Source organism: Cololabis saira, chromosome 1 (genome assembly GCF_033807715.1).
Source record: "Cololabis saira isolate AMF1-May2022 chromosome 1, fColSai1.1, whole genome shotgun sequence".
NCBI lineage: Eukaryota > Metazoa > Chordata > Actinopteri > Beloniformes > Belonidae > Cololabis > Cololabis saira.
This window is the reverse complement of record NC_084587.1, coordinates 5,292,161-5,310,801: the sequence shown is the minus strand read 5'-3', so window position 1 is coordinate 5,310,801 and position 18,641 is coordinate 5,292,161. Positions and strand designations below refer to the sequence as shown.

General features: G+C 42.5%; 1 protein-coding gene across 1 annotated transcript; it reads left to right on the top strand.

Moving 5' to 3' along the window:
- The first annotated feature begins 675 nt into the window (after positions 1-675).
- LOC133450543 (GTP-binding protein Rab-3D-like) lies at positions 676-12,779 on the top strand. Its single transcript, XM_061729246.1, has 5 exons — positions 676-799; positions 3,781-4,014; positions 7,715-7,833; positions 10,426-10,550; positions 12,159-12,779. Exons 2-5 carry the CDS (start codon positions 3,781-3,783, stop codon positions 12,347-12,349), a joined length of 669 nt encoding a protein of 222 aa, XP_061585230.1. The 5' UTR covers positions 676-799; the 3' UTR covers positions 12,350-12,779.
- Positions 12,780-18,641: the final 5,862 nt, after the last annotated feature.

Here is an 18,641-nt window from a genome sequence, read left to right as displayed (position 1 = left end):
ATGTTTAGCTTCTAAAAGACAAAATACCACCGTCTTCTTCCTGCTATCGTTCAAAGTACAGCTTGCAGGGAAACAACGAAAAATACAACGTTTGGGACTTGGCTTTTATTGGTGAAAATTGCACACGCGAGGGCCCGTTCATCGCTGCTTGGCTTTAATTGTAATTAAAGCTGTAATTAAAATTATATATATATATATATATATATATACAGGACTGTCTCAGAAAATTACAATATTGTGATTTTCTGTAATGCAATTACAAAAACAAAAATGTCATACATTCTGGATTCATTACAAATCAACTGAAATATTGCAAGCCTTTTATTTTAATATTGCTGATCATGGCTTACATCTTAAGAAAACTCAAATATCCTGTCTCAAAAAATTAGAATATTCTGGGAATCTTAATCTTAAACTGTAAACCATAATCAGAAATATTAAAATAATAAAAGGCTTGTAATATTTTAGTTGATTTGTAATGAATCCAGAATGTATGACATTTTTGTTTTTTTAATTGCATTACAGAAAATAAAGAACTTTATCACAATATTCAAATTTTCTGAGACAGTCCTGTATATCTATACAATATACATATATACATATAATTGTATGTATGAATTGGTTTTATTGTCTTAGTCCCGGACCGGAAGTGGTGGGTGAATCCTCCAGACTTGATTCCTCCTCCAGAGCACATGCCCGGGGAGATCCGGGAGAGGAGCAGCTGGCCCCGCACACAGATCCGCAGACAGCAGCTCGGACCCGGGGCTGATCAGGGGGAAGACCCGCGGAGGACACCGAGGTAACCGGGGGGGAGACGCTGCTGCTGGGGGGTGGAGGACCGGGGGGACCGGAGAACCGGGGCTGCAGGTTGATGCAACACCAACTTCATGATCTGAACTTATAAACATATGTCTGAGGAAAATCCGGGGGGGGTTAGAGACATGTGTAGAGACAAGTGGGAGCTGCAGGGACCAGCCCCCACTGGTTGACCTGCAGGTCCTGCAGGAGGATCGAGTCCTGCAGCTCCCAGGCCAGCTGGTAGATGGTCCTGCAGCTGCAGGACTCCTGCTGTGTTTGAGTAAATACGGACCAAACCCTTCTCACTGTGTGTGTGTGTTGCTGTGTCCATGCAGCAGCAGGCCGTTTCTGTGTGTAAACGTCCTGGAAGATGCTGATTTAGAGGCTGAGCTGGTCCCCGGAGACCCCCATCAGCACCGGGGAGGGGGGGAGGAGAGTGATGGAGGGGTGAATGGTTGTCTCAGATCTCATTATGGGCTTGGGGGGGTAGAGAGAGTGATGGAGGGGTGAGATCTGGCTGGATTATGACAGGATGAGTAAGAGCGACAGATGAGAGTGGGTGAGTGTTTGTTGCGCGTCAGCAGATAAAACATGGATGGATGGATGAATGGAATGATGGATGCATCGATAAATGGACGGATGGATGAATGCATGGATATTTGGATGTTTGCAGGCCGGAGCCTCGGGAGCTGTGTTCTGGCCTGCAGTCCCCCCCCCTCTGGTCATCCCGCTGCTGCTTCCACCTGCCTGCTGTGCTGCTGACGTCCCTGACTCCCCCAGTCTGGCCTTCGGCAGGAGGGTCCCCCCTTATGATCCAGGTCCTGGTCCAGGTTTCTTCCTCCTAAAGGGGAGTTTTTCTTGCCACTGTTTGGCTTAAGGCTTTTCTCCCACTATGGGAGTTTTTACCTGCCATTGTTTATGCAATAATTGCTCGGGGGTTTATGTTTATGTTTATGTTTATGTTCATGTTCTGGATCTCTGGAAAGCGTCTAGAGACAACATATGTTGTATTAGACGCTATATAAATAAAATTGAATTGAATTGAATTGAATGTTTGGATGGATGACTGGATGGATGGGTGGATGAATGAATGGATGGATGGATGGATGGATGGATGGATGGATGGATGGATGCATGGATGGATGGATGGATGGATGCATGGATGGATGGGTGGATGAATGGATATTTTGATGGATGATGAATGAATAAATGAATGGATGGACGGATATATGGATGTATGATGGATGGATGGATGCATGCATGGATGATATTTGGATGGATGGATGGATGGATGGATGGATGCATGGATGCATGGATGATATATGGATATTTGGGTGGATGGATGGATATAATAACAATAATCGTTTACCCCTGAAACTTCTGTGAACCCAAGTGTTTTACAGACGTTGATGTCTGACGACTAAACCTCGGTTAAAAAAGTGTTGTGCAGCAGGACATTGTTGAAGAATATTATCAAAACCAGTTCAGAAGTCCGCTGTGGTGTAGTGAGTTTTATTCAGTAGCCGGCGGTGAGCAGACCTACGCAGAGCATGGCTGGGTTGGTGTGCTGACCAAGAGTGGTTTGACAACAGGACTTTTATACAGTAAGTTTAAAGCACAAAAGGCAAGAATAAACAAACCAGGTGAAAGACAAGAAGGTGAAAGACAAAAAGCAATTAAAAGGTATTTACAGTCAGATGTGATCGTTCAGTTGGAACTACCCCATAGTCAGTCAGGAACTTCATCATATGGCATTCCCGTGGTTCAAGTCTTTGTTGAAGCTACTTCCAAGGTGTCGGGGGGGTAGGAAGCTGGAACTTCGCGTGACAATGGTGTTGCAGTGTCTCAACAACAGCTAATCCAGGGGTCACCAACCTTCTGAAACTGAGAGCTACTTCAAGGTCACTGAGTAATGCAAAGGGCTACCACTTTGATAAAACACTGCTGAAATAACAAAGTTACACAGTTTACCTTTAATTTAACATTATTATTAATGAAGACACTAATCGTTAATGATTCATCAAAAATAATTATTCAGAATGATTAAACAAGGTAGGAAACAGATACATTTCAACATGCAATATTTCATTTCTTAAATACCTTTCCAAAAGTTTCATTTTCAAATGATCACTTCCACAACAATTTGCAGGAAATCTTTTGAATTTTCACAAGCCACTAACAGTTTTTATCAAATCATGAACTCTGAAGCATGTTTGTACAAATGATCAATCATGTAAGATTTAACAAAAATTGACTCCTTTTAAAATAAATCTTTTGATATTTACTGAAATGTCTCTCCATGTTGTGCCGCTTATGCCTGATTTATGGTTCCGCGTAAAATGGACGCACAGCCTACGGCGTAGGGTACGCGGCGCTGCGTACCCTACGCCGTAGGTTCTGCGTTGGTGTAAGGCGGAACCTGAAATCAGCCTTTAGCCGTCGCCACAGTCGCATCGCAAATGAGAGACACACAGTTTTCTTTCACGTTAGTAAAAAAGAACTCTCCCTCCCATTCACTGTGAAAATGATACGTTTTCTTCCTTTTTCCTGCCATGTTTTTGTCGGTAGAAACCGCTTCCGTCTCCTCATCTTTGCTTTGCAGCGCTCACGAGCTCGTCTCAGCAAAGCTGTGTTTGGTCATGTGCACTAGACTGACCTGTCTTTTTTCATGATTTATTATTTTTTTTTTTTTTATTTACATTTTTGTGTATTCGTTTTTGAGTTTACATCACTGTGAATGTAATTTAAAAAGAATAGCAACACAATTAAATACAATTTTAGACAGAGCTAGTTTGGGATTAGTGGGCACCAGGTTGGTGACCCCTGAGCTAACCCCAAACCCCCCGCAGTCCAGGTCCAGACCTGGAAAATCCTGAATCACGGCGTTTACTTCCTGGAGACATCATCGTCTTCTGGTGACATCCCGTTGGAGCAGTCACATGTTGACGGTGTTGTTGTTGTTGTTGTTGTTGTTGTTGCCAGATGGCTCTAGCCAGAGACCCGGCGGCGGCCCCGGAGCAGAGAGACGCGGCCGACCAGAACTTTGACTACATGTTCAAGCTGCTGATCATCGGCAACAGCAGCGTGGGGAAGACGTCCTTCCTGTTCCGCTTCGCTGACGACTCCTTCACCTCGGCCTTCGTGAGCACCGTCGGCATCGACTTCAAGGTCCAGACTGTGTACCGGAACGACAAGAGGGTGAAGCTGCAGATCTGGGTGAGACAAGAGGGTGAAGCTGCAGATCTGGGTGAGAAAGAGGGTGAAGCTGCAGATCTGGGTGAGACAAGAGGGTGAAGCTGCAGATCTGGGTGAGATGAGAGGGTGAAGCTGCAGATCTGGGTGAGATGAGAGGGTGAAGCTGCAGATCTGGGTGAGACAAGAGGGTGAAGCTGCAGATCTGGGTGAGACGAGAGGGTGAAGCTGCAGATCTGGGTGAGGTTGGGAAGAGCACGGAAAACGCTGTTGCACAGTCGGTATGGAGGTCCATGGAGGTTTACGGAGCTCCATGGACGTCTTCAGGGGTCCTTAGTAGGGCTGGGTATTGTTAAGAACCTCACGATTCGATTTCGATTCTTTAGGTTTCGATTAGTTTTCGATTCGATATTGATTTAAATTCTTTGATATCGATTCAGTAAGTCGTAGAAATACACAAATACCTCAAAAGAAAAAATGCAGGCACTCTGGTGGCTTGAAAAAAGTAAAAAAAAAAACGTTACTTTGACTGGGTTACATCTAAAAAACACCAACGCGTGTCGGCTTGCGCCTTCCTCAGGGAGTATTATATGTATTTATATTATATGTGTATTATACTGTACGATTGATACTGATTGGTTTACGAGTAAATCGTCCCCCACGTGGGGTGAGCTCTTATGATTGGCTGAAACAAAGGAAGACATCTGATTGGTTGAAGAGCCTTCCGTGTTAAAAAAAAAAAACGTATTTGTGGATCGAGTCACGTCAGGGGAGTCTCAAAAGTCACACGCAAATCCAGCGCAGCTCACAGACAAAAAAACGTTTGTAAATCAGGTTATATTTGTATATCTTGTCCTATGCACGCGTGAATCGGTCTGTGCATTTGTGAAACTTGTCCTGTGCATTTGTGAAACAGTGTGTGCATTTGCGAATTATGAGACTGTTCTAGCTCCATAAACCAACTCCATTCCACTGAAGTTGCACCATTTTTCAAACCAATTCCGGTTCATTTGTTTCATTCAACAATCCGCTTTCGCCCTTCTCGTTCTCCGTCGCTGCCGTGCTTCTTCTGCCGTATGAGCGTATGAAAACCAAGGCACTGCGCGTATTACCCATATTCTATATAGATACCGTATTTTCTGGACTATAAGCCGCTACTTTTTTCATAGGTTTTGAACCATGCGGCTTATACAAAGGTGCGGCTATTCTGTGGATTTTTATTCCACCGCTAGGGGGAGTGCTAACCGGAATTAGAATCAAAACTAAGAAAAAATAAATGCAAAGAAGAATACGCTACTTCTTCTTTAGCAGATAGAAGTAGGTAGAAGCAGATTTCAAACAGATAAACAGATAAATAAATACTGGTTATTTTCTCTTGGTTCTGTCCCGTTTTAATCAGCAAAGTTGCTGCCGTGTTAAAGACACTGTTAGGAAAGATCTATTTAGGTACAAACATGTACATCATTTACAGTTCAAAATCCTTCTGTACATATAGTAAATATCTAATTTAACATCATAAATATCTGCGGCTTGCATATCTTTTTTTATAAATAGAGCAGATGCGGCTTATATACGGGGCGGCTTGTATATCTTTTTTTTATTGTTTTTTTTTAAATGGAGTGGATGCGGCTTATATGCAGGTGCGGCTTATAGTCCAGAAAATACGGTACTTAATTTTCTTATTACTGCCTAACATTGTACCGATATTCGGAGGTCCTAAGGTCTTCGGAGGTCTCAGTTTCGGCACAAAGTGATACCAAACTACAAACTACCGGTTCCAAATGTTGAAGGCAGCTTGGATTTATTGATTTAAAGTTAAGCAATTAGTCTGAGATGCCAATATTGCAGCTCCCCCTTGTTTCCTCGAATGAATTTAAACCAGCGTCTGGTTCTCCGGGGCGTTTACAGACGAGCTCGTTCCCTCGTTCCCTCCCTGAAGGTAAACGAGGAGCAGACAGGCGGCGCATCTTTGTGTGTTTGCAGGGTGTGGCCACGTAAACGTTTGGGTCGGATTACCGATGTCCCAGTCCACTTAACCATTTATGTTCTTCTTTCTGCAAAGTTTGATTCAGTGTTTTTGTGTTAAATGTTTCCTGTAAGGAAGGAAAAGAGTTCACCCAGTTTCAGGTTGTATTACCATCTGCTTCTTAGGTCTTAAATGAGATAAATACAACCTCAAACAAACAAGGGGTGTAACGATTAGTCGACGTTGTCGAGAAAAATGGACATTAAAAATAGTCGCAGACAAATTTAATTGTCAGCAAAAATACAAATTAAGAGTGAGAAATCTCTCTTCCTTCCTATCTCTGCTGAGTTGCATTATGTACAATCGCATTCAGCCGCGCATTTTTCAACAGAGTGATGTATCTTCTTCCGTTCTTATCTCTGCTGAGAGTTGCTCATGCGCAATAGAGTACAGCTCCAGGTATTGATTGATTAATTGAAAAAAAGGGGAAAATTCGGAGGTTTATTGCTCGGCCGAACTTTATTATAGAGACATCATTCAAATGTACGGAGACTCTGTTCGCTTTGGACTAAAAGATCCTACAATCTCATGCCAATTATTAGAGTTTTTGAGATTTTCAACTTTGAATAAAAAAAAAATGTTAATTGAAATTTGGACACTTGTTGCTAGGCAACAGGTTATCATAGGGACATGATTCAAATGTTCCAAAACTCGCCCCCCTGTGGACTACAAACTATTCAAATTTCATGAAGCTGTGATTTACAGAAAATGTCAAAATACCGACCAAATGACACCATTCATTGATGGTGGGCTTGTTACCGTGGCAACAAAAAAATGTATGCATTACTTTGTGGGAGCATATGAATTAATTCAGTACAATTAGAACCACCTCAGACAGAACCAGAGACAATCACAACCACCCTGAACACAAGCAGCAAGAGATTTTCTAGTTAGGGCCCGAGCACTTACAGTGCAGTTATTGTATCTGTAGGAAATGTTATTGTTTTTATTTTCCAAGTTGTTCTTCCGACGAAATGAGGGCCTTTTTCCCCCTAAACATGCCCCAAAAGTCACCAAATTTTGCACCAAGCCAAGTGGTAAAGTGGTGAAAAATTTGATATTTAATGGTTTGCATTAATGGGCGTGGTAAAATGGCTCAACAGCACCCCCTAGAAAACTTTGTGCCTCAAGCCCCACAATACGGTTTGACGTACAGGCACGAAAATCAGTACACACCTGTATCATGTCTCAACTTAAAGAAAAGTCTCTTGGTGCCATGGCCGAAACCCAACAGGAAGTTGGCCATTTTCAATTAATTGTGTAATTTTGGCGATTTCTTTGGCCGTTCTTTGGCCCGCTTTGCACCCAGGTGTGTTATACATCAAAATGTGCGTCTCCATCCTGCAACGATGCGCATTGCTTTTCTCTGTCAAAAGCGTTACCGTGGCGACGATAGCGCGCCCCCCCCTTCATCTGGTTGGTCCATATTCTATAGTTCCTACTTTCTGTTATAACTTTTGAATGGTTTGACATAAAGACTCGTGGGTGGTGTCATCGGACTTCGTTTTGAGTCCTTGACCTTTATTGGTGAAAATTGCACGCGCGAGGGCCCGTTCATCGCTGCTTGCAGCTTTATTTATTATTATTATTATTATTATTATTATTATTATTATTATTATTATTATTATTATTATTTCATTTTTAAATCTATCTATTCAAGTTTAAAGAACAGAAATAGTAAAGTTTGTGTGTTTGCAGGACACGGCGGGGCAGGAGCGGTACCGGACCATCACCACCGCCTACTACCGGGGGGCCATGGGCTTCCTGCTCATGTACGACATCACCAGCCAGGACTCGTTCTGCGCCGTCCAGGACTGGTAGGTGGACCAGAACCGACCAGGACTGGTAGGTGGACCAGAACCGACCAGAACCGTCCAGGACTGGTAGGTGGACCAGAACCGACCAGGACTGGTAGGTGGACCAGAACCGACCCGTCCAGGACTGGTAGGTGGACCAGAACCGACCCGTCCAGGACTGGTAGGTGGACCAGAACCGACCAGAACCGTCCAGGACTGGTAGGTGGACCAGAACCGACCCGTCCAGGACTGGTAGGTGGACCAGAACCGACCAGAACCGTCCAGGACTGGTAGGTGGACCCGACCCACCCTGACCCGTCCAGACCCGTCTGGACCCGTCCAGACCCGGCTCACCTCAAACCTGAGACCTGAAAACTCCTCCTCTCCTTCAGGCGTCTCCGCCCCAGATCAGCTGTTCTGTCTCTGTTTTTATTGACAGAAACCTCGACTCGTGTGAGTCCGTTAAAAGTAACCGAGCACTTTACCCTCAGAGAGGACGGTTTAATGTGGGGTAGAGCGGTGATTCTCAACCGGGGGTCCACGGACCCCTAGTGGTCAGTGGTGTCATTGCAGGGGGTCCGTGGGTCAAATATAATCGATAGTGGCATGTCGGTTTATAAGAATCTTTTTGCCCAGAATAAAAAAGAGCAGTCAGAATAGCAACGAGTCACAATTTGTCCCACTGTACTTTTTTTTCATTTTCTCCCATTCAAATCCAATTAATGGAGTCGCGGTGGGGCGGGGCTGATCTCCACAATTTGAAGCCTTGTATAATAATTGTAAAAAAAAAAAAAAAAAGGTTGCTACTTTGCGGGTTTCACCTATCACGGGTTCTTTTTGGAACGAAACCCCAGACAAAAATGAGGGATTACTGTATTTAAAAAAAGATCCTCTGAGATTGATGGAAATAGATTATTATTTTACTCAAATGTGACCGAGACCTTTAGCTACCTAAACTACAGAGGGTCACATGACTTTCTTTTACTCTTTACAAGTGTAATTCGTTGTATTTTAATAAGAAATCTTGCCCCGTTTGTTACAAACATTACACGATCTGCATCCTTTTCAAATTAAGAGCCACCCTTCAGCTCTTCTTCCAACTCTCGGAGAAGGACGCTTTTCTGCTCCTCTCCCTCCCTATCTGCCCTGCTGCTGCTTTTTGTCCTGTCTCGTCTTCAGAGCTTCTCTTTTTCACTCCTCCGAAATTCTACAATCATGGAATTGATTAACTGGTCTCTCAGCACAATTGACCAAATTTTTGCGACGAGAAGTCAGGGGGTAAGGGAGCCCTCCTGCCCCGATGGGACATTTTTTGCCGGATACACAATGGATTCCTGGAAGCATTGGAGGCCTTTGTGTTTGGCAATCCTGTCTGTCGACGACGTTGAAGATGCCTTCATAATTGGATTTATGAGAGCAGGATTTCTTCTAATTGGAGTGGGGGGATTCCTGGTATATCGACAAACGCGTAAGTCGTCGACAGCTGTTTTGGCCCTTTCTGAGCTGCCGGACGTGGCTGAAGGGATAAGCACGGCGACCAACACTCAGACTGTAACGTTGGGGGAGCAAAACCGCAAGCTGGATAGGATTCTTCAACAGAATCGCAGGCTGGCGGTGGTCTTTGAGCTCATTGGCAAGATGGATAAGACCTTGGAGAAGTTGGAAGCTCGGCTTGGCGGGAATTGATCACAAATTCGTCTGTTTGGAGTCGCCATTGATGAACCAGAGACTTAAGGCAGATGGAAAATGACTGAGTCTGCCTGTCTTTTCAATACAATTGTTGATTCTATAATTGGCTTGGCCGGTTGCTCCAGTCACAATCTCCCTGGTGGAATGAAAAACAAGGGACTCTGCCCCCACTAGCCCTCCCCCTCTCTCAAAACACCTGTGGACCTGTTTTCAGAACTGACCGAGCCGTCTGATAACATCAAGGACATTTTCTGAGGAGCAGACTTACCGCTCACACACACACTTGCTGATAACCACACCTCCCTCATTCTCAACGCCTTCACGCCGCACCTAGACACTATAATAAATAATAAACCTGATTCTGATTCTGATTAAAAATGCTTTTATTGTGAAATATATGCAGGAAGCTGTTGGGGGAACACTTATTAACTTGCAAAGTTTAAGTTAGCGCTTGAAATTTTTCTTTTTTTCTTATATTAAATTTTATTTGAGAGGGACCATGTGCAATTAACAACATAAATGTAAACATTTGATGCATTGCACCAGAGTTATCCTTAGGCTAATTTGCTTCTGCAGTCCCGCAAATTGCAATAATGTAAAAAAAAAACAAAGAACACGAAAATCACAATGACACAAAAAAAAGGGGGGTGGTCCTCAGAGTTGATCATTAATTTGCAGTGGGTTGAAAAAAAAAAGGTTGAGAACCACTGACATAATAAAGGTCGTCCTTCTGCAGTATTCAGTGAATCTGACCAGCCGTTGCCGTGGTTACCACTCCGGCGCTCGTTAGCGGTCCTTTACTTTCCACAACTGGATTTAAGAAACGCTGAACTGTTGTCGTCCCCCACGAGGGGGGGTCTCTGCCTGGTGGGTGTGGTTGCCGTGACGATGGTTGTCATGACGATGGGCCCTGCTGTCTCCCAGGGCGACGCAGATCAAGACCTACTCGTGGGACAGCGCTCAGGTGGTTCTGGTGGGAAACAAGCTGGACCTGGAGGAGGACAGACAAGTCCCCGCGGAGGACGGACAGAGAGTCGCCACGGAGCTGGGTGAGAGGACACACACACACACACGCACAGGCGACATCCTCCGCTTAAAGTTGCTTTCATCAACGAACATTATGACTAAATATCGTCGTCGACGAACCTTTATCACCTGAGGAAAACGAGACGAGACGAAAATGCTGGTCATGTGACGATAACGATAATTAAATATATAATGCAATATCGTAGATGAATAAAAACGCGACTAAAATGTAGATTACAAAATAAAAACTCTGCTAAAATGTGTCTAATTTTCGTTGATCAAAACGAGACGAAATGTTCTACCAAAGATCCTTAATGTCCATGTTTTCAGTAGTTTCCCTGGTTTAATGTCCATGTTTTCAGTAGTTTCTCTGGTTTAATGTCCATGTTTTCAGTAGTTTCTCTGGTTTAGTTCTGCTGGGTGACGTTAGTCCTCAATCCCAGTCGCAGGCAATGAACGTGACTAAAACTATAATGATAGCTTGACCAAAATTTATAGTTTTATTTGGATCCCCATTAGCTACAGCAAAACTGCAGATATTCTCCCTGGGGTCCGACACATAATACACAGTACATTACAACAAAGAATTTAAAGGGGACCTATTATGAAAAGGAGGAGGAAAGCAACTAAATTCTGCAGTGTCTGTACAGCCGCCCGGATGAGCCGTCCAGTGTGATGTGGATCTACGAGCCAATAAGATTCTGCTCCCCAAAGTTACGGAACCAAAACGTGATTTACATCGGTTGGCCTCCGATACGTGAAACCACGCCCACAACTAACTCCACCGGCCGGAGCTTCCACCATTTTTTCGTAGTGGTGTATCGCGTCATTCAGGCAGCCAATCAGCACAGAGCCTCATTATCATAGCCCCGCCCACTCAGAATCCTGCATAGATAATGAGGTTAGAGAATGGGAAGATAAAGACATGGCTCAGAGGCTGAATTTCTAATTTATTTAGCAAAAACAATCAAAAGCTTGTTTTTAAGACACTCAAGGCCTGTTTAAAATAGGGATTAGATACCATAATAGGTCCCCTTTAAAGCAAACCTAAATAGGTAGCATACAAAAAAAGAAAGGAAAAACAGAAAATAAAGAAAAAAAAGTCATTCCGTTTAACATTTAGATATATAAATAAAAACAATACTCATAATATTCCTACATTTTATAACATCAACAAATTCAATGTATAGTTATCATAGTTTGCACCAATAGCCATTTTTAATAAATATTCATTTGTTTATAATATAACACATATATATATACACATATATATAGATATAAATACACACATACCCATATACAATCTACATTATTTATTTAATTAATAATAATTAAATAAGTTTTATATATATATATATTTATGAGATGTTTCTTTACTAACAATTTGAATTCTTTTGTGTTAATAGTGTTTGGGAAGTGGGTTCCATGCAGACGTCGCTCTGTACATCACCGTTCTTTTACCATAGTTTTTCTTTATTTTTGGCAGTGAAAAGTTATCTCTGACACGTGTCTTGTGCTGTAGCTACGATTTTCTGAACTGTAACATCATTTTTTGTGTCGACTAGAAGACTAGACTAGAACTGAAACCGGCTGACAGAAACACCTCTTCCTCCTCCTCTCTCCTCCTGCAGGTTTCCAGTTCCTGGAGGCGAGCGCCAAAGACAACGTGAACGTGAAGCAGGTGTTCGACCGGCTGGTGGACGTGATCTGTGAGAAGATGAACGAGAGCGTGAACGGGGCGTCGCCGGCGCCGCCGGGGGGTCAGACGGGCGACGCCCTGAAGGAGCAGCCGCCCCCCGGCCAGACGGGCTGTGGGTGCTGATGAGAATCATCTGTAACTGTTTACTCCGAGAAGCCAAAGAGCAGCAGCTGTGCCTTTATCCGTTATCTTAGTTTATTTTATTTGGTTTTTGTCCACACTTGAGTCCTGTGGTTCCGCTGTGCATGTCTCTGGTTCCGCTGTGCATGTCTCTGCAGTGTAGCGGGTCAGAACCTGTTGCAGGTGAGATTTCTGCAGCAGTGAATGAGCATGACGCATGAATCTCTGTGGCTGCAACACCGCCCCCTCGTGGCCGTTAGACAAAACTACACCAAATACCTGAGCTGAGGTCACACAGCTCCATCACACACACACACACACACACACACACACACACACACACACACACACACACACACATGTGACGAGGTAATTTGGGCTACATGTATTTATTGTTTGTCCTTTCTGTATATTTATCCATATTTTGTGCCTCTCAGACTTGAGATTAAAAGATATGAGTCTGCACATCAGCTCTCCTGGTTTTTATTTTTATTTATTTTTTTTTTATTTTATTTTTTTTTTATTTAGACTGGACAATGCACATTAATGAACACTACATTAAGCAGTGTAAATACACCAGATTTTATGGGCTCAAATTAAAGCCATAAATATTTGTACTTGCAAAAAATATTTGTACTTGTAGAAATATTTTGTGCATGTGTAAAACATTTTTGTAGCTGTGGAATTAATTCGTCTGTGTGCAACATTGGATATACAAAGCTACAAACTTTTTTTATAAAAGCTACAAACTTTTTTTACGACGACGAGTTATGGCACTGTTTTGACGTGCCAATAATAAGAGCCAATCAGCGATCTTTCGCACGGGTTTCAAAGCGTTTCTGGAGAGCCAATCAGCACATTGCATCGCCTACTGACGTCGCCACCATATTGGATGTTCAAGACTGGGCTGCAAACTAATACAAGTAAATGGACTTATTTTCATAAAGCGCCTTTCTACAAAGAAATTTACCTTTTACGTCTCATTTATAAAATAAAGAAAAGGAAAATAAGAAAAATAGAGAAACATTTTCTCATCAACAAAGCATAGTTTACATTTTTATACATTACATTACATTTTATTGTTATTGTTATTTTATTGTCTGAAAAACCAATTTTTTTTGCACATGCACAAAATATTTCTACAAGTACAAATATTTTTTGCAAGTACAAATATTTTTTGCACACGCACAAAATATTTCTACAAGTACAAAGTTTATTTACAGATACAAAATATTTATGGCTTTAATTTGAGCCCATGGGATTTTAGCAGAAATTCTAGTTTCCACCCGCATTCCCCACAGAAAACATAAAAACAATTCAGTCAAACAAAGCAAGGTAAGTTTATTTGTATAGCACAATTCAACACAAGGTAATTCAAAGTGCTTTACATCAACATTAAAGCGACAAGACACAATTAAAACATGAATAACAAATAAAATGATAAGAAAAGAGGTCAAATCATAGAAAGCACCAGTTGTTAAAAAGTAAGGGCAGTAGAGTACAGCAGGTACATCTCATTCTTACAATGGCAAGAATTACATTTCTATACGGTCAAAACGTACAAAGACCGGGTCAAATACAGTATTAGAAAATAATCTGTAACAATTCGTACGGTGAATTAAACCAATTTGACAATTCTACGTCACAACGCCTGCATTTAGGGCTTATCCATAACTTTGCGCGGTTTTCACACAACTGACGAGAAAACAAGGGAACAAACATAAAACATACACAGTAGCAAAATAGATTTAGCAGCATTTAAAAGCAGTATGGGTTGTATCTAAAGTGACTGGAGTTTAAAGTGACTTGAGCAAAAAGTGCACATTACAATAATGAAATACCAGCGACGGTGATATTATGGTACTGAGAGTATCCAAGTTGTGTGACATACAAAGTTTCGTGTTGTATTGCACATTGCACTAGATCAGGGGTCAGCAACACAAAATGTTGAAAGAGCCATATTGGACCAAAAACACAAAAAACAAATATGTCTGGAGCCGCAAAAAATTAAAAGTCTTTTATAAGCTTTAAAATGAAGGAACCTTAGAAAAAATTTCAAGAAAAAAGTCGAAATCTCGAGAAAATAGTCGAAATGTTGAGAAAAAAGTCGAAATGTCGAGATTAAAAAGGAAAGGAAAAAGGAAGAAAAAAAGGAAAAAGAAGAAAAAAGAGAAAAAAAGGGAAAAAGGAGAAAAAAAGAAGAAAAAAAGGAAAAAAAGGTCAAACATGTTTGAAAGAGCTCCAGGAGCCACAAGGGCGGCGCTAAAGAGCCACATGCAGCTCTAGAGCCGCGGGTTGCCGACCCCTGGTCTAGTACGTATGAATTAAAACAGATAATTAACATTAAAACAAACTACACAGGTTTAAGCCTGGTTGTGATAACTGTTGTTCCTCCAATAGCCAGGATTTAAAGCAGCACAACGTAACTTTCAGCTTTTCTGAGTTTGGCGGCATCTTGTGGACAAAATCGGTAGTGTTTTACCAGAAAGAACACTACGTTTCCCATGAGCACCAGCGCGTACTGCCGGAAAACTCCTGTCCCGTCGCGTGCATTTGTTTTGATGAGAGGAGACGGGACGCTTTTCTGTTTCACCAAGTGAACAGAAGGAACGCAAAAAAAAAGATGTTAAACTGCTGGAAAGGAACTGGAATTTACCGAGATACCTTAAACAAGGAAGCCAGGGAGCAGTATATAGAGAAAATAATGATTATTAACGGTCTGGATCCATATGAAATCCCTAAGAGATCCCTGAATCCCTGAAGAGCCATGTGTTTCAATAAATTTGTATAATAGTACAACATACAGTACATGTTTTGTATCCCTCTTACTTCTCTTTTCTTTTTTTTTTGACTGCTATATTATGTTGAAGAGGCGTGAGCAATATTTTTGTTTTCCTCGTGAGATTATTTTTTTCCTCTGCAGCTACAAATAAGAGTTAATATTTTTTCCTCAACAAACTAGTTTTATCTGAAGATTGGGGTTAATTGCTCCGCAGAGAGCTGGCCAGCAACTGCGTTTAGCTGGAGAAGTGGGGAATAAACCCCGAGTTTTGATCCGACGCCCGTCTGTGTGAGTGTTTGTGGTTTAAGGCTGTTTATGGTTCTGCGTTAAATCGACGCAGAGCCTACGGCGTAGGGTACGCGGCGACACGCACCGTACGTTGCGCGTCGCCACGTACCCTACGCCGTGGGTCTGCGTCGATTTAACGCAGAACCATAAATCATGCTTTACTGTGTGTTTGGTCGTTACAGCTGCGATCCAAAGCGAGCCGACGGCTCTTTCACTCTTTTACTTTGTTATATCAGATACTTGGCCTGCGTGGTTCTGCCTCCGAGCAGGAAACCGTTGAAAAGTTAAACCATTAGGGTCTTTTCCCCACGTCTGTTGTGTGAAGCTGCTGCAGCCACAACGCAGCTCTGAGCTCCAAGCCCCGCCCATTTTCGTCTCGACTGCGAATCGGGAAGGAGGGGGAAGTGACGTATGCCGTAAAGCAGTCAAAGTCGTAACGATTTGTAGTTTTTTAGTGTGGCAGGGTTCCTACCATGCTCCTCAAAGTTACATAGTGCCAGTGAAGGCGATACAGACCCCTCAGACCATGACAGAGGTTCATTAAACCTGTTGGAAGTTGATGTTCCATCACAATGACTCTGGAAATATGATATTAAGGTGGAAAAGTTACGTAGTGTCGCTTTAAATGTTTGGTGAAGGAAGTCAGAGTGGGAAGTTCACGTATCGTACTTATTTACATAAAGGACTTTGATGGTATTTTTATTTCCCATCTTACGACAGGAAAAGTTAATGATAAAACTTCTAAAGTTTCCACTCTGTGATGATGCCAGTGAGCGAGAAAACAATAAAGCAATTAAAAGTTTTATCAGTAGGTCTCGTCCTTCGTTGGAAATAAAATGTTTAAGATGCCTCGAAGTATTTCCTGGTGGATTCTGGGGAAATGTAGAAAAATAATGTGTGTTTGTTCAGTTTCGTTTATTTCGAACATGTAAAAAAAACCTGAAAAAAGACAAGAAAACAAATCCAGGTGGACATTCCACCACATAAAGAAAAAAAACAACATCAAAACACATATTTCAGTTACATGTTGGAAAAGGAATGGGAGGAAATATAAACCTATTTAACCTTGTTCTGTCTTTGGGTCAAAATGACCTCATTCTCCTGTTCCTTCTTTCCTCCTGCTCTCTCCTTCCTTCTCCCTCCCTCTTTACTCCCCTCGTTCATTCTTTCCTTGTTTTCTCCTTTCCTTCCTTCCTTTTTTTCCTTCTTTCCTTCCTTCCTTCTTTCCTCTGTTCCTTCCTTCCTTCCTTCCTTCCTTCTTTTCTTCCTTCCTTCCTTCCTTAATTCCTTCCTTCTTTTCTCCCTTCCTTCCTTCCTTCCTTCTTTTCTCCCTTCCTTCCTTCTTTTCTTCCTCCCTTCTTTCCTTCCTTCCTTCTTTTCTTCCTTCCTTCTTTTCTTCCTTCCTTCTTTTCTTCCTTCCTTCCTTCCTTCCTTCCTTCTTTTCTTCCTTCCTTCCTTCCTTCTTTTCTTCCTTCCTTCCTTCCTTCCTTCTTTTCTTCCTTCCTTCTTTTCTTCCTTCCTTCCTTCCTTCCTTCCTTCTTTTCTTCCTTCCTTCTTTTCTTCCTTCCTTCCTTCTTTTCTTCCTTCCTTCCTTCCTTCCTTCCTTCCTTCCTTCCTTCCTTCCTTCCTTCCTTCCTACCTCCCTTCTTTCCTCCCTTCCTTCCTTCCTTCCTTCCTTCCTTCCTTCCTTCTTTTCTTCCTTCCTTCCTTCCTTCTTTTCTTCCTTCCTTCCTTCCTTCCTTCCTTCCTTCCTTCCTTTTCTTCCTTCCTTCTTTTCTTCCTTCCTTCCTTAATTCCTTCCTTCTTTTCTTCCTTCCTTCCTTCCTTCCTTCCTTCCTTCTTTTCTTCCTTCCTTCTTTTCTTCCTCCCTTCCTTCTTTTCTTCCTTCCTTCCTTCTTTTCTTCCTTCCTTCCTTCCTTCCTTCCTTCTTTTCTTCCTTCCTTCCTTCCTTCCTTCCTTCCTTCCTTCTTTTCTTCCTTCCTTCTTTTCTTCCTCCCTTCCTTCTTTTCTTCCTTCCTTCCTTCTTTTCTTCCTTCCTTCCTTCCTTCCTTCTTTCCTTCCTCCCTTCTTTCCTTCCTTCTTTTCTTCCTTCCTTCTTTTCTTCCTTCCTTCCTTCTTTTCTTCTTTTCTCCCTTCCTTCCTTCTTTCCTTCCTCCCTTCTTTCCTCTCTTCCTTTCTTCCTTCCTTCCTTCCTTCCTTCCTACCTCCCTTCTTTCCTCCCTTCCTTCCTTCCTTCCTTCCTTCCTTCTTTTCTTCCTTCCTTCCTTCCTTCCTTCCTTCCTTCCTTCCTTCCTTCCTTCCTTCTTTTCTTCCTTCCTTCTTTTCTTCCTTCCTTCCTTCCTTAATTCCTTCCTTCTTTTCTTCCTTCCTTCCTTCCTTCCTTCCTTCCTTCTTTTCTTCCTTCCTTCTTTTCTTCCTCCCTTCCTTCTTTTCTTCCTTCCTTCCTTCTTTTCTTCCTTCCTTCCTTCCTTCTTTTCTTCCTTCCTTCCTTCCTTCCTACCTCCCTTCTTTCCTCCCTTCCTTCCTTCCTTCTTTCCTTCCTCCTTTCTTTCCTTCCTTCTTTTCTTCCTTCCTTCTTTTCTTCCTTCCTTCCTTCTTTTCTTCTTTTCTCCCTTCCTTCCTTCTTTCCTTCCTCCCTTCTTTCCTCTCTTCCTTCCTTCTTTCCTTCCGTCCTTCCTTCCTTCCTTTTTTTCTCCCTTCCTTCCTTCCTTCCTTCCTTCCTTATTTTCTCCCTTCCTTTCTTTCTTCCTTCCTTCCTTCCTTCCTCCCTTCCTTCCTTCCTTCCGTCCTTCCTTCCTTCCTTTTTTTCTCCCTTCCTTCCTTCCTTCCTTCCTTCCTTCCTTCCTTCCTTCCTTCCTTCCTTCCTTCCTTCCTTCCTTCCTTCCTTCCTTCTTTTCTCCCTTCCTTCCTTCCTTCTTTTCTCCCTTCCGTCCTTCCTTCCTTCCTTTTTTTCTCCCTTCCTTCCTTCCTTCCTTCCTTCCTTCCTTCCTTCCTTCCTTCCTTCCTTCCTTCCTTCCTTCCTTCTTTTCTCCCTTCCTTCCTTCCTTCTTTTCTCCCTTCCGTCCTTCCTTCCTTCCTTCTTTTCTCCCTTCCTTTCTTCCTTCCTTCCTTCCTTCCTTCCTTCCTTCCTTCCTTCCTTCCTTCCTTCCTTCCTTCCTTCCTTCCTTCCTTCTTCCCTTCCTCCTTCCTTGACCCGAAGACAGCACAAGGGTTAATCCCACCTTT

Excerpts from the sequence above, each read along its gene's own strand:
- LOC133450543 (XM_061729246.1), top strand. The coding sequence starts at position 3,781 with ATGGCTCTAGCCAGAGACCCGGCGGCGGCCCCGGAGCAGAGAGACGCG. Across the intron at positions 4,015-7,714 it reads GGGTGAAGCTGCAGATCTGG|GACACGGCGGGGCAGGAGCG; the intron begins GTGAGACAAGAG and ends GTGTGTTTGCAG. Across the intron at positions 7,834-10,425 it reads TTCTGCGCCGTCCAGGACTG|GGCGACGCAGATCAAGACCT; the intron begins GTAGGTGGACCA and ends GCTGTCTCCCAG.